The 16,517-nt window shown below is 41.5% G+C and overlaps 1 protein-coding gene across 2 annotated transcripts in view; it reads right to left on the reverse strand.

Annotated features, from left to right (window-relative positions):
* RAD50 (RAD50 double strand break repair protein) overlaps positions 1-16,517 on the reverse strand; it is a 269,333-nt gene that overhangs the window by 219,515 nt on the left and 33,301 nt on the right. For both annotated transcript variants that reach the window (XM_040344638.1, XM_040344639.1), the window contains exons 3-4: positions 10,116-10,199; positions 1,545-1,696 (exon numbers count right to left, since the gene is read on the reverse strand). In XM_040344638.1, coding sequence (XP_040200572.1) covers positions 1,545-1,696; positions 10,116-10,199 — 236 coding nt within the window. The remainder of the gene's footprint in view (positions 1-1,544; positions 1,697-10,115; positions 10,200-16,517) is intronic.

Raw genomic sequence — 16,517 nt, forward strand, 5'->3', positions numbered from 1 at the left:
GGCCAAAGATTGATGTTAAATCTCAATGCCAGAAGATCCACGTTCAGCATCCCTTGTCTATGTCAAAGGGCTTGGAGCACTTTCAGATGGACAGCCCACCCTTCCAGACCTTCTTGTTGGGTGACCCTGCAACAAATGGGTGCAGTGTGGAAGGGAAAACCAAATTTCATTGTAGGATGCTGATAGGAAGACGTGCTTCCTTCAACTACCAGATTCTGTACTGAGAGGGCATCCAGGATTTCTCCATAGCCCCATAGTCTGGTATCTGTCATGAGAAATTTAAATGTCTTTTGGGGAAAGGGGTTCTCAAGATCTGGTTTGGAAATCCACAACAGCAGGGAAAGTCTGCCCTTGCAGATCAGATGCATGGGCAAGCCCAAGGATTGATGCCGTTTGTCCCACACTGCCACAATATTAAGGTTCAATGGCCTTGAGTGAAACTGGGCATATGTCACTGCCTCAAAGCAGGTTATCATCATGTCCAAGACACTCATGCAGACATGAACCTAGAGTTGACCCTGGAACTGAAGGGCCCAGGCACTAGAGCAGAGGGACAGAAATTCATCCCAGAGCAGGAAGATCCTAGAGAAAGTTGTATCTATCCTGGGCCTGATATCCACTATCAGGCCAGGATAGATACAAGCCTGCCCAATCAACTGTAAACGTTCCCTTCTGTTTTTTACAAATAGGTCCCCAATCCACAAGTGTCTACTGCTGATGACCAGCTGTCACAGGAGACAGTGGGTAGCGCTATATAGGCAAGCAATTTATGAATGGGCATTTTCTTTGAACTTTTATGCGCTGCAGATTGATGCATCTGAGTACATGTCAGGAGCGAGCAGTGGGTGGCTATGTTCCCACATACTGTACAGTGTGGACCATGCAGAATAATAGCCACCCTCATAAAGTAAGTTGCAGCTTTGAAGTTTTGAAAACGACTTTTATAGATTTGCTCTCTAATGCTGCTTTTAAAAGGGACAGTCGTTACAAATACAGGTATTGAACAAGATTGTCACTTTACTTGGATTTAGTGTCACTTTATTATAAACGTAGAAAAATATTTTTTTGTTAATGACCTTTGGCTGGTCCTCAACCTGCAAAAACTTGTTACCAACCTTTGGCTTGTTTACTGACTCTGCTTTTTCTTGATCCGTACATGCTATATCTGCTACTGGGCCCAAAATTGCACACCACCTGGTGGGGCAATCATGAGAGCTGCAACCGGATACTAACAGGCAACAAAACCCATCTTCACCATCAGGAGCTCAGGTGAATACCGATTAGTTCTCAGAACTGGCATCTCGGGTAAGCCCCCATCATCTGCCAGGGTAACCTGCTTGTATACCTACAGTATCCTGCTAGTCAGTGCCAGCCTCTCTACTGCTATAGCTATTGGTCTCTGAGCCTGACCCCCTAACTGTGACAGAGAATGAATGTACGCTCTTAACATTTTTGACCCACATTTAGGAGCACAGTGATATATAAATCACAAATGGAAAGAACCCTCTTCTACTGTTTATTTAGCAGTGTTTCTAGATTCGTACTTCATTCTGGTGATCACTCCTTCCAATGTTTTAAATTCAGTTTTTTTCCCTTTCTGAGTGCACACCATAGACCGTTGCACAGCCACAAGTTGTCCATTGACATCTCGGAGTTGAAGACGAATCTGTGCTCTAACATCTGTTTCATGAGCAACCTGAAAAAAAAGCAAAAGTCAGTTTATGTATTTGGAGTTTTTTACCAACATGTTTAACTACTGTCAGCTTACTGGAGTGCTGCTTCAATCTGGTTTATCCCATTGTTCAAAGCGTACAGGAAATCAGACTAAAACTAAAAACATCTTGGCTATGGTATTAGTGTATGGTACATGTGGGCATTACAACAAAAAATATAGGATGCAGGAGTTTATGTCACTGGATAGCACTGCATTCAAGGCCACAGCTTACAAATGAACATGTATAGATAAAACTATCAATCTTCCAAGCAATTATGCTTGTGCAGAGTAATATTCACATTCTATTCCTGTGTCTTTATATATATATATATATATATATATATATATATATATATATATATATATATATATATATATATATATATATATATATATATATATATATATATATATATATATATATATATATATATATATATATATATATCTGAACCGCTGGTAGGATTAGGCTGGATTCGCTGATGCGGCCGTGGGCCCAAGCAGGGGGTCCGGTGCGTCCCTGTACACTGGTTCAGGTGCGAATAAGGTCTAATTTTTTTCCTGAATTCGCACCTGAAACAGAGCCAAAGACCGCTAGGACCCTTTATCAGTGTGGACTGCGACCGCCCCAGAGCTGTGTTTACCCCATTGAGAGCCGGTCACAGTCTTCTGTCATGCGAATTGCACAATTGTGAACCCATCCTGAAATGCAGGGCTGTGGAGTCGGTAGATAAATGTTCCGACTCCTCAGTTTTATGTACTTCCGACTCCCCGACTCCGACTCCTCTGTATTAATATGCAAATGTATTTTATACATTCCTTGAGGGAAAGAAACGCAACCTACCACAGGACTACTGGCTGGGAAGCCAACAGTCTACTGTATTGCACAGTTTAAGCAAAAGACAAAACACAATGAAAACAATCAAGTGGCTGGATAGTAGCAGCAGGCATACACATCAGGAACAGGATCTTTACCAGTTCAAAAATACAAACCACATAATTTGGTTGTTTTAGAACAAAAACAAAGCTTATCTATAATGAACCAAAAACAAAATCTGTAAAACTTAGAAATGGTTTATATTAATCTTGAAATGTAGTTATAGGCTTAGCAAATGCAAATCAATTCAATGTAGAGTTCTAAGGAAGAGAATTGCCTCTGCCAGATCCTCTTTCATAGAGGCTCTTAAGTCAGACTTTATTATTTTTAGGGCTGAAAATAATCTTTCGACACTGACTTGGGTGGGTGGCATTGCAGTAACTATTCTGGCCACATCACTAAAGATCTCTGGATAAACAAGGATGGCTTCTTCAACAGTAAGTTTTGATGAGCGATCATACTTTTCAACTTCTTTTAGTGCTTTATAAAACTCCTGTTGGAATTTTTTTATTTGGACACTTACTGGTTCTCTAACATGCGTTCCCTGTAAAAGCAGAACACAACACTATGGAAAGTATAAGTATTGCAGCTCCTAATTGTGCGTTGCGTGCCATATAGTGAAGCACATGAAAAGCATGCTTCTTCACGGTCACTTAACGTGTTCGTTTTGCGGTTACGTGAGGCACTGCATGCATTGGTCTTTATTCTTACAGTAGAGAAGTCATTAATTATAACTTTTGGTGAATTGGGACATTTAAACTTGCTTTTTTTTATTTTTTATTCCAATCTAAATTTAGTAGGAGTCGGAGTCGGTGCATTGTTTTCCGACTCCAGGTACCCCAAATTTCCCCCGACTCCGACTCCTCGACTCCGACTCCACAGCCCTGCTGAAATGGCAATGCTATGAGGTCACAACCCTCCCGATTTGAAAGCAAACCTTCCTGCTGATTTGCATCAAGGGCCCTTCAGTGCTTACAAATTGTACAGTATCAGGAAACTGAAGGTTTGGCCTTATGCTTACCTCCCACCCCATTCACATCTGTGCATTATCAAGCAGTTTAAAACGTGTCTTTTATAAATGCTGCTGGCCAGCTGAAGGCCTCCACAAGTACAGCCCCATAGGAATGAATGAGCGCACATGCAAACTGAGGAGGACCGAGCAAAAATGTTTTCTGAAGGAAGGCTGTATGGCACCCGACAGGGAACAAAAAAAAGGTAAGAATTTAGATCGGGGTGGTTGCATTCAATGGCAACTTATACAAAAAGTACAGTTGTCCTTTAAGAAGTGCACTAGAAATGCACCTATTCTGTAAAGCAGCCTTTCGCAACCTTTTTTTTCTTTTTTTAGGTTCAATCTTTTTATTAAGATTTGCTGATAAAGTTAACAGAAAAAGACAACAAACATTTATGAGACAATTACAATATATCGGCAAAAGTACAAAAGAAGCACAAGGAACTACTCCATGGGGTAAACAACAATCAAGCCCAACTAGCCCATTAGTTATGTAGGCAAGCAGTGAGCGTACAAATCTACAGGTGAAAACACATTAGAAACGCCATATACCCAGGTTAAGAAGGGCAGTAAACAATATATATTAACCACTTCCCATCCGCGCTATAGACGAATGACGGCTACAGAGTGGACCTTAATTGCCAGGAGGCCATCAATGGACATCCTCCCGTGCATGAGCTGCCTGCGGCGCACACTGTGATCACGAGTTAATGAAACTCGGCTGATCAAAGATCGGAATAAGGGGCTGATCCCGCCCCCTTACCACGTGATCAGCTGTCAACTGATCGTGTGATGTCAACACAAGATTAGTAATCTTAACCCGAAGAGGGCGAGACATCACCCAAGTATCTGTGCCCACCAGTGCCACCTACAAGTGCACATTAGTGCCACCTACTAGTGCCCACCTGTGCTGCCAATCAGTGACACATATCAGTGCTGCTTATGTCACCTAGCAGTACTCAGTGCCACCTATCAATGCCCTTCAGTGCTGCCTATCATTGGCACCTATTCGTGCCCATCAGTGCCCACCTATCATTGCCTCATCAACGCACATCAATGAAAGAGAAAAATTATCTGTTTGCAACAAACTATAAAACTGCTTTGTTTTTTGCTCTTTTTTCATTTTTTTAGCAAAAAAAAAAACCCAGCAGTGATTAACCACTTCAGCCCCGGAAGGATTTGCTCCCTTAATGACCAGGCCATTTTTTTGCAGTACGGCACTGCGTTGCTTTAACCGACAATTGCGCGGTCGGGCGACATTGTAACCAAACAAAATTGACGTCCTTTTTTTCCCACAAATAGAGCTTTCTTTTGGTGATTTTACGCAATATAAACAAATAGTGTCAATTTTGAAAAAAAGTTATTTTTTTTGTACTTTTTGCTATAATACATATATCCATATATTGATTGTAGATGTGATAAGCTTTGCACAAACCAAACTATAGGATACATTTAGGAACTTTTACTTATTTTTTTTATTGTTTTTACTGGTAATGGTGTCAATCTGTGCTTTTTAGCGGGACATTGCGACAGACAAATCTGCCCCCAAATGACATTTTTAGGGACCAGTGACATTATTACATTGATCAGTGCTACCACTAGGGGGCGATCAAGGTGTTAACTGTGTTCTAACAGTAGGGGGGGGATGGGCTGCCAGGGACATGACAGATCATTGCCCACCTATTACTGGGAACAGTGGATCTCTGTCATGTCTCCTGTCAAAATAGGGAACAGCCTTGTTTACAAAGGCAGACTCCCATTCTGCCTTTGCACTAGATGATCGCAGGTCGCCGGTGCGAGCTGCCGTACAGCTACGGCAATTTCCGCAGGAGAGTCGACCTGCCGCCGTATAACTAGCTGGTCAGCAAGTGGTTAAATACCACCTAAAGAAAGCTCTATATGTGGGGGGAAAAAATGATAAAAATGTCATTTGCGTACAGCGTTGCATGACCGTGCAATTGTCAAAGAGTGACAGTGCTGAAAGCTGAAAATTGGTCCTCCCCATTTGGTCATAATTCATGAAGCATGTAGCAGAGAGGCCTAACGCAAGACATGGTATATTTGAGACAAGGAGTGTTCCGGCCTATTAGACTGAGACAGCAACCTTTCTCACTCTTTATCTCCAACTCTTGATATAGTTTTCAGATGACCCAACGTGCTAAAACCGAATAATAGACAGTTAAAAAGACAGCTAAAAAGTTTACTGGAGTAATATCGTTGGTTCTGCCAAGTGGCATTTGCACTGAAACTGTAACAGCCCCATCAAATGAGAGCTTGATCGGCTACAGTTCAAAGAACTAACAAACTCTGGAGGAAACCTGCTTTAGAATGGCTGCTCTAAAGGGTCAGTCAAGCCCAAAAATAAATAAAATAGAGTAGAACTAAAGCCCAGAATCTCCCCCCCCCCCCCATTCTGTATAGAGCAAAGAAGGGTTATACCACCGGACAGTTTTTTTTTTGTTTTTTTACTTCTGTATTCCATTAATATTTCCTGTCACCTCTTCTCCTATAGCCAGTAATTGAGAAGCAATTACTCAAAAAGGAAATCACTGGCTGTCAGCAGAACTAGTACTCTTGCTCTGGTGACAACCCAAAATGTGTGTTTTTTTTTATTTCACTCTTGGTTATAATAGTAAACAGGACAAATGGAGAGGGTAAATCTCAGGGACTTTACTATTTGCAATTCTGCATTTTCATTCAATGAAAACATGTTTGCTGCAATATTTTATCCACAAAAACTGTACTACCGTATTATTAAAATGGACAGTGACAACATGAATGCTACACCTATGTTCTACTTATTCAGTCAAAGGCAATAGATAACACATGGTCTCTGCAATAAAGCATACACAGAAGGAATTTATTACATAGACACCTGGCAAGTTATCAAATTGTTGAAGAAACATGAAATGAGTGACTGTATTTTCTAAAAGTACACCAAAAGTCTCTGATGCTGCATCTTTGGCACTTTTTTTTTGGGGGGGGGGGACACCATGTTTTACTGCACTAGGTGACACCAACCCTCGTGACGCCAATGGCAGTAGCACATAGTAAGTATGTCACTGCCAGTTACATGCATTTCTGTCTGGCGCCAGCTGCCCAATAAAAATCCTTGGGTCGGTCGGCACCGGTTTTTGCAGAAGAGGAGGAGGGGGCCTGGCCGCTCAGGGGAGCAGAGGGAGGACGATTTTTCTGGGTTCCGGGCCCCATGGAGGTGCTATACGTGACGTCACCACGCTGATGTGCGGTGTGTCGCCTGTCTACCTGGGGAGGTGCCAGATATAGGATGCGCCCCGGGCACCAAATGCTCAAGGTACGCCCTTGCATAGAGGTAGAGTAAAATCAGTTGAGTAACTATGAAAACCTAAACCAAGTGTCATGAGCAACCTCAAATATAGGGAAATTTGAAACTTCGTAGTACCCCTTAGACATGGATTGGGTGTATGGACTGGCTATATTACTGACCCAATGTGGAAAATGCATAGACCAGTTAGGGTTTAAATGGTTTATGCGATTATCCATGCGATTGGATATGCATACATCAATCAAACTTAAATATTGTGTCAAACTTTATATACATTGTACATACAGTCTGGATCCATATGCAATGTAGCCTATGCACACCTTCGCCTATGGCTCGTAGATACATTGTGACAGTGTCCCGTTCAGTGGACAACAGCAATATATACAACTATTTTGAATGCTTGCTGGTATCTTGTGCTTTGCGGTTAATCGCAGAGTGAAAATTGGAAGGTGTATGGACTGGCTATATTGCTGATCCAACGTGGAAAATGCATAGACTAATTAGGGTTTTAAAATTGCGTTACCCTCTGATATGTTTAAGATCATAAGATATGTGTCATAAGGGTGTATGAATGCATGATGTGAATGTACTCTATTAGGGAGAAGTTTTTTATGTTTTGTGTAGGGCAGTACACGCCAACACTGTCTTTGTTTTTAAATGGAAGTTCTAAATAATAAAAATTCTGAGCACCAGGTAATTCACAGGAAATGGTTAACAGGAAAATAGGTCGGCAACACCTGAGTGTTATCCAGGTTGATTATAGGTAGCTCTAGCTCCCCTTTTTAAGGAGTGCAGGTCAATAGCTCCCCAGTTCTGATGAAGTTCCGAGAGTAGCAGAACGAAACATGTAAACTCGTGGGGTACAGGGACCCCCCTATACATGTCTAAGCCTTGCTACCTTTCCCTTTGTTAGCTCGGTGACATTTGCACCTTGAGCTTTGATGCAGCCATTTGAAGGATATCCTATGGAGACATGAACAATACATAGTGACTACAACTGCCATGCTTTGCATTGAGCTACTTTTTGAACTAGAGACTGAAGATTTATTATCCTATTCTGGACATTGGCACTACCAACTATCACTAGAGACACTGGACATCTATTATTGTCCTTCACTGGATATAAGATCCTACTATCACCTCACCGGACAAGCACTTTTATAATGAGCAGCACTTCAGGTACTATGGAGATATATGGAAGGATGGTTTGGCTGCAGACCCCTTGAGCAAGCGTGTGATTATAGACTGGATGGAATTGCTACGATCTCGAGCTATCATTTGACAGCAAACAGAGAGTAACTCTTGTGTTACACTGTTGTGAAACATCGCTGCTAATACTGTCACTTACAACCATCCTACCATTTGTCTAATCACTAATTGCCTATCCAAACCTGTAAGCTGCAAAAGCAACACAAGGAACCACTTTAAGGACATGCTTGCCTAAGCAACCCAATGGACTATATCCACACTTTATGGGAATCAGTTCAGATATCTATCAGTGGTAACATTGTTGCATTCTAATTAAGTCCATCTCAGATGAAATTGATTGTGAAGAAAAACTATAACTACAGTGCCTCTGCCATCTCTTCAATGTCTCCCTAATAACTTTCAATTAATGAAACCAGATTCACATGGAAGCTACATATGTTTCTAAACGGTGATCTCCATGAGAGACTTTCTCAGCCATTTCAGGCTCACGGTCCCTCTGGTTTTGTTAGTATTGATTACTTTGTTGGTCACTAGTCCTAGTGGAGAGGTATATTACCACTACCATTATACAGGATAATTTTTCCATGTCCCTCCTTTGGTTTCCCTCTTTGCTGCGTTCCCTCACATAGATAGTGGTAACTTTTACCTGTCATTTCAGGAAAACCACTGTCCTGTGTGGGAACTATTAGGGATATATTGTATTAGCAATTGGGCTTTTTTATGTGGGGGGATATCTGTGTATTGTGTGAAGGGTGGGTGCGCTATTTATTTACTCTGACCCTCCTTCGGGAGGATCGAGTATTCCCTCATTCTAGTTACCAGTATATGCCGGTCTGTGGGAGGGTGTCCATTAGGGAATTATCTGGGTAGGTCCACCTATTTTTAGGGGACCCTCTTTTTATGCCTGATACATGCGTGTTCTTTTTTATATATTTTTTCAATAAACTTGTAGTTAACTCTTTAGGGTGTGCAGCAGTCTGTCTCTTTTTTATTTTTGTTATACCCCTTAGACATGACAGATCACAAATGAGTACGAGTCCAGTGATGAATAATAGCACAAAAAGATAGCTCTCTGTGTGAAAAAAAAATGTCATATGGGTACAGTGTTGCATGACTGCGCAATTGTCATTCAAAGTATGACAGTGCTGACAATTGGCCTGGGCAGGAAGGGAGTAAAAGTGCCCAGTAGGCAAGTGTTAATCTTGACCATAGGTCCTTGGATACCTTTGGATGCACTGTCGGCGCTCCTGGGACACATATGACTTCAGGATCACAACAGCACATCCAAAAGGTATAGGAGGACCTATGATCAGGATTAATGGAAAGCTGTGTCCTTCAATGAAAGAGTTAAGTTGAAGGCTCTATGCACACTAGTGGGAGTCAAACTCCTGCAAAAAATGCACCAAAACCACAAGTGCAAGAAACTGTGTAGGTAAAGACTAGCATAAAGAATGCACAATGACAGACTAAGGAGAATTGTTGCACCAGACATAATGGTCCAAATCTCCTTAATAACTTTACTATATGGTGTGGGAAAGTAGAAATAAATTGAGAAATGTAAACGAGACCCTCTAGGACACCATTTCACTTATGCACTTTAGTTACCTTACTACCCCAATCTGATTAAGGCCTCCTTCACATGTGCACACTGTCTGCATTCGGGGACACAAACATGTACCTGCATGGATGTCAAATTGGGACCAGCAGCTGTGTCCGTGAAGCCGCCACTTCCGATTGACATTAATGGAATTGCCTGCATGTGGATGCACAGAACACCTGGGCATCCTGTGCAGTCCTCACATGGGTGTACACATTGATATGCCCTGTGTGAATGAGGCCTTTACAGAAAACCTTGGTGGTTCTTTTGGTTTATTTTGCAAAGTCGCCTGTTATGAAATTGCCAAATGTTTTCACAATAGGCTTATGAACACTAGTCTATGAAAGTCTGTGATTGCAAGCTTAGCAAATGTAAGCACCATAGTGTAAAAATGAATCATACCTTTGGATCATGGACAAAAGTGTTTCCTTTAGACCCAGGTGGAAAATCACCCGTTGTGATATACTTGAGGCACTCAATAATAGTCTGCAAAAAATAATAAAAAAATAAACAGAACAGTTATTAAATAGAACATTTTAATTTAAAGCAAAGGGGATTTAAAAAGTGTATGCAAATCGCAACAAGGAACTAAATCTATTGGTTTCTTTTTGGTAATTTCAAGTATTTCACTTCCCACACCTTTACATCCCCTAACAACGAGATCAATTTTTACATTTCTGCCAAGGACCGCTTTATTCTGCAATAAGCACATAGGTCTTAACCACTTCAGCCCCGGACCATTTTGCTGGTCAAAGACTGGGCCACTTTTTGCGATTCGGCACTGCGTCGCTTTAACTGACAATTGCGCAGTACTGCGACGTGGCTCCCAAACAAAATTGGGTCCTTTTTTTTTTCCCACAAATAGAGCTTTCTTTTGGTGGTATTTGATCACCTCTGCTGTTTTTATTTTTTGCACCATAAACAAAAATAGAGTGACAATATTGGGAAAAAAAATGAATATTTTTTACTTTTTGCTATAATAAATATCCCCAGTAATATATAGAAAAACATTTATTTTCCTCAGTTTAGGCCGATACGTATTCTTCTACATATTTTTCTACATATTTTTCATAAAAAAAAAAAAATTGGCAATAAGCGTTTATTGATTAGTTTGCGCAAAAGTTATAGCGTCTACAAAATAGGGCATAGTTTTATGGCATTTTTATTAATATTTTTTTTTACTAGTAATGGTGGCGATCAGCGATTTTTATCGGTACTGCAACCTTATGGCGGACACTTCAGTCACTTTTGACACATTTTTGGGACCATTGTCATTTTTATCACGATTAGTGCTATAAAAATGCATTGTTTACTATAAAAATGCCACTGGCAGGGAAGGGGTTAACACTAGGGGGCGAGGAAGGGGTTAAGTATGTTCCCTAGGTGTGTTCTAACAGAAGGGGGGGTGGGACCGACTTGGGGAAATGACAGATCGCTGTTCATATATTGTATGAACAGCGAACAGTCATTTCTCCCCCTGACAGGACCGGGAGCTGTGTGTTTACACACACAGCTCCCGGTTCTCGCTCTGTAACAAGCGATCGCAGGTGCCCGACGGTGATCGCGTCCGCCGGGCACGTGCGTCGGGACCAGGGGCGAGCGGGGGGCGCGCGCGCCCCTATTGGCTGCATAGCGAGATGACGTATAGCTACGCGATCTCGCACAGCCGAGCCGACCTGCCACCGAATAACTGCGGCGGCTGGTCGCAAAGTAGTTAAAAGCCTACCCTTTTGCCCTCACACATGTGTTAAGTGAGTGTCAACAGGTTAAAGGCATTATAAACCTTCATACCTACACCTCGTGTTTTCACCTACATAATATGTGCATGGATCATGTAGTTTCATGGTGTCATTTGTCGTCATGTACACACAACCTATAGTAGAGGAAATTTTCCTGTGTCAGCAGTTTCTGCTTGTTTCAGGGCTTTCTTTTTTTGTGATATTAACCTGCAAAACTTAGAAGAAAAAACATAAAACTATTTTTTAGTTGTCATGTTGCTTTAAAGCCAAACTGTAGGTTTTGTGTTACTTTAGTTTGTTTGGGTCAAGCTGATCAAACTATTTGCATTACTAAGGAATGCGGCTGCTGTCAGCACTGTTTAAACTATACAGTATGCAGTGCTGTGTTCTGGCAGTGTTACGGTGGCCTCCCCGTCTGCTGTTAGAACATCGAGTCGGACTAAGGCTTAGTCCAACTCGATGTTCTAACAGCAGACGGGAAGCCACCGTAACACTGCCAGAACACAGCACTGCATACTGTATAGTTTAAACAGTGCTGACAGCAGCCGCATTCCTTAGTAATGCAAATAGTTTGATCAGCTTGACCCAAACAAACTAAAGTAACACAAAACCTACAGTTTGGCTTTAAAGCAACATGACAACTAAAAAATAGTTTTATGTTTTTTCAGTCACTAAGCACTGCTCAGCTATTCACAGGAAGTCTTGTTTTATGAATGTCTTCCTCTGAATGGCTGAGGCGGAGAGGCAATTGGATGAAGTCACAATCTTAAAGTGTTTGTTAACCCAACAGAAAAATATTCCGATTCTGGTCCCTTAAAGCAGATTACACAGAGCCGTCGCTTGCGATATGTAATCTTCCCCCCTTTAAACTGTTAAAAAAAAAAAAAAAAAAAAAAAAAAAAACACACCTGAACCTGGCACTTCCTGTGTGGCCTCTCTAAATAGGTCACAATAACCAGGGCTGCTCCGCCCTGATCACCGTGGTCAAAGTGGCTCCCTCCGTGATAGGCTGCCTGCTCTCCTCTTTTCCCCCTCCTTCCTGCCTGTCATCTCCCTCTGTGTCTGTCTCCAGCCGGCCTCTATTAGAGGCTGGCATAGCACACTGTGTCACTAGTTTTAAAAAAACGAGCAGTGTAAATACCTAATTTCAGCTGTCTTCAGGCCGGTCATGTGACTTGAGGCCGCTTTACAGCTACGATACACAGCTTCTGCGGAGGAGACGAGCGACCATGTGATCTCCCCTTCTGATGTCAGAGGGAGATCACGGCCCCTCTCTCAGAAGTAACAGAACAGAACAGTAAAGCGGCTGTGAGTGATGCGACGGGCCTGAAGACAGCTAAAATTAGGTATTTACAGCGCTCGTTTTTACAGTGTGCTATGCCAGACTCTAATAGAGGGGCTGGCATAGTTTTATATAGATGGGTTAACAAACCCATTAACCTCATTTAATCAAAGGATGCCTTGTATTCAATTCATAGAAGTAGATACAAACACAACAATGTTACTTTGTTTCTTTGTGTTCACAGAGCAACTTTAATTTTAAAGCGGAACTTCAGTAATTTTTACATCTTTCCATCTATTAAATCTTCTGTCCTGGTCATTTTAACTTTGGATAGCAAAACATTTTTTCTGCCAGTAAATACCTTTTATACAGCTCACTTCCTGTTTCTTGTCTGGAAAAAAAAGCCTAGGCTTATGACATCATGCACAGCTCTCACTTGCGAGCATTACATAGTTATATAGTAGGTGAGGTTGAAAAAAGACACAAGTCCAACCTATGTGTGTGATTATATGTCAGCATTACATTGTATATCCCTGTATGTTGTGGTCGTTTAGGTGCTTATCTAATAGTTTCTTGAAACTATTGATGCTCCCTGCTTAAACCACCGCATGTGGAAGGGAATTCCACATCCTTGCTGCTCTTACAGTAAAGAACCCTCTACAAAGTTTAAGGTTAAACCTCTTTTCTTTCAATTTTAATTAGTGGCCATGTGTCTTGCTAAACTCCCTTCCGTGGAAAAGTTTTATTCGTATTGTGAGGTCACCAGTATGTTATTTGCAAATTGAAATCATATCCCCTCTCAATCGTATCTTCTACAGAGAGAATAAGTTCAGTGCTCTTAACCTTTCTTCATAACGAATATCCTCTAGTCCCTTTATTAGTTTTGATGCCCTTCTCTGTACTTGTTCAATTTCAAGTACATCCTACCTGAGGACTGGTGCCCAGAACTGGACAGCATACTCCAGGTGCGGCCGGACCAGAGCTTTGTAGAGTGGGAGAATTACTGCTTGATCTCTTGAGTTAATCCCCATTTTAATGTTTTAATGCATGCCAATATTCTGTCTGGTTTGTTAGCAGCGGCTTGGCATTGCATGCCATTGCTGAGCCTATTTGCTAGGAACCTCAGGTCCTTTTCCATCCCAGATTCTCCCAGTGGTTCTCTCCCCAGCGAGTAGATTATATTCATATTTTTGACACCCAAATGCATTATTTTACATTTTTCCACATTAAACCTCATTTCCCATGCAGTTGCCCACCCCATTAATTTGTTCAGAGTTTCTCAGGATAGGAGAGGGATGAGTCATAGGAGGGCCAATGACAGCTTCAGAGCTGAAGGTGTGCTTCAGTGTGTCTGTGTAAATCCAGGAAGTGAACAGGCAGCAGTTTCAGCTGCCCACAGTTAATGGCTTCAGCCAGACTCTGTGGATGGATATTTCTGCAGCATATTTGGCAAGTACAGAATCACAGTATATATAAAATACAATGCAAAGTGGTTGGAAGGAAGTTTCAGAATGGCAAAGATGTTTTTATTACAAATTATGTCAACATTTCTTTTTTAAGAACAGATAAGCTGGCTAGTAGGGAGTAAGGAATGCAGCAGCAGGGCAGGAAGACTGGCCTTGCTACACGTGTTCTCTGTACGTATTTTTTTTTTGGGTGACTGTAGCATATCCAGTGTCCTTAACTAGTTAATACACCATTGGAAGAATTTTGTTATATATGTTTGATAAGTGCAAAAAAACAGTTGATCCTTTGAGAAATTAAAAGCCGTTGTGTGCGCTCACGCTCACTTCTTGTGTTTAAAAGGTAAAAAGTAGTGTTGCGCGGTTAACCACTTGAGGACCGCCTAACGCTCATATATGACGGCAACATGGCACGGCTGGGCACAAGCACGTACAGGTACGTTGCCCTTTAAGTGCCCAGCAGTGGGTCGCACTCGCCACCCGGTCCGAAGCTCTGTGACCGCGGGACCTGATCGCCACCGGTGTCGCACGATCAGGTCACAGGAGCTGAAGAACGGGGAGAGGCGAGTGCAAACAAACCTTCCCCGTTCTTCTCTGTGGCTTGTCACTGATCGTCTGTTCCCTGTGTTAGAGAACGACGATCAGTGATGTCACATGTCCAGCCATGCCCCCCTACAGTAAGAATCACTCCCTTAGGGCACACTTAACCCTTTAGCGCCCCCTAGTGGCTAATCCCTTCACTGCTATTTTCACAGTAAATCGGTGCATTTTTATAGCACTTTTTGCTGTGAAAATGACAATGATCCCAAATATGTGTCAAAAGTGTCCGATGTGTCCGCCATATTGTCACGGTCACAAAAGTAAAGCGCTGATCGTCGCTATTACTAGTAAAAAAAATATTAATAAAAATGCCATAAAGCTATCCACTATTTTGTAAACGCTATAACTTTTGCGCAAACCAATCAATAAACGCTTATTGTGATTTTTTTTACCACAAATATGTAGAAGAATACATATCGACCTAAACTGAGGAAAAAAATATTTTTATTTTTTTATATATTTTTGGGGGATATTTATTATAGCAAAAAGTAAAAAATAGTTTTTTTTTTCTAAATTGTCGCTCTATTTTTGTTTATAGCGCAAAAAATAAAAACCGCAGGAGGTGATCAAATACCACCAAAAGAAAACTCTATTTGTGGGGGAGAAAAAAAGGATGTAAATTTTGTTTGGGAGCCACATCGCACGACCGCGCAATTGTCAGTTAAAGCGACGCAGCGCCGAATCGCAAAAAGTGCTCTGGTAAGGAAGGGGGTCAATTCTTCCTGGGCTGAAGTGGTTAATGCACAAAAAATAAAAAGCCCAGAGGTGATCAAATAACAACAAAAGAAAGCTCTATTTGTGGGGCAAAAAAAAAAAGACATTTTATTTGGGTACAGCGTTGCAGGACCGTGCAATTGTCAGTTAAAGTAACGCAGTGCCGTATCGCAAACAATGGCATGGTTCGGAAGTGGGTAAACATTTCAGGAGCTGAAGTGGTTAAAGTACCCTCCTGCTAGAAAACCAGATGTAAAAACATTCCCCCCCCCCCCCCCAAACTTTTCACTCTTTTCACAAAAAAAAACCCAGTTGTGGCTAAATACCACCAAAAGAAAGCTCTATTTGTGTGAAGAAAACTATAAATATTTTGTTTGGGTATAAGTGCCCGTTTTCGAAGTGTTAAATACGGTTTTGCAAGTGTGCAATATTTTAAAACTAGACAAATTTAATCATGTGTTAAGCGTTTTATATTTTGACCAACATTTGTAATAAGCACAGACATGGGCACTGAAACCTGTACAACGTGCATGGGGTTTTTGTCTACGCGTCTGGGGCTGAGCGCAGGCAGCCTATGTAAGTGAATGCAGATGCATCGGCTGTATGGACACAGCCACGTGCACTAATTTGACAGGCATGCAGGGGCAGGTGCAAAGTCCCACACACGGACAATGGGGGTTATTTACTAAAGGCTAATCCACTTTGCACTACAAGTGCAAACTACAAGTGCGCTTGGAAGTGCAGTTACTGTAGACCTGAGGGGCACATGCAAGGAAAATTAAAAACAGCATTTTTTATCAATATTTATACCATGGAACCATAAGAATACTTTGTGATATTCTGAGGAAGCTGGCAAGACCCGAGATACACATCGACGTATAAATATCCAGAAATGGGATTTGAGATGTATTTACATTTTGATATACAACGGAAATATGTAATGAGAGATGAAGGATTTATGTAAAGCATTATTTTTTTTTTGTAAAGGAGGTATGGTAGACTTTCA

This window comes from Rana temporaria, chromosome 3 (genome assembly GCF_905171775.1).
Source record: "Rana temporaria chromosome 3, aRanTem1.1, whole genome shotgun sequence".
Taxonomy (NCBI): Eukaryota; Metazoa; Chordata; class Amphibia; order Anura; family Ranidae; genus Rana; species Rana temporaria.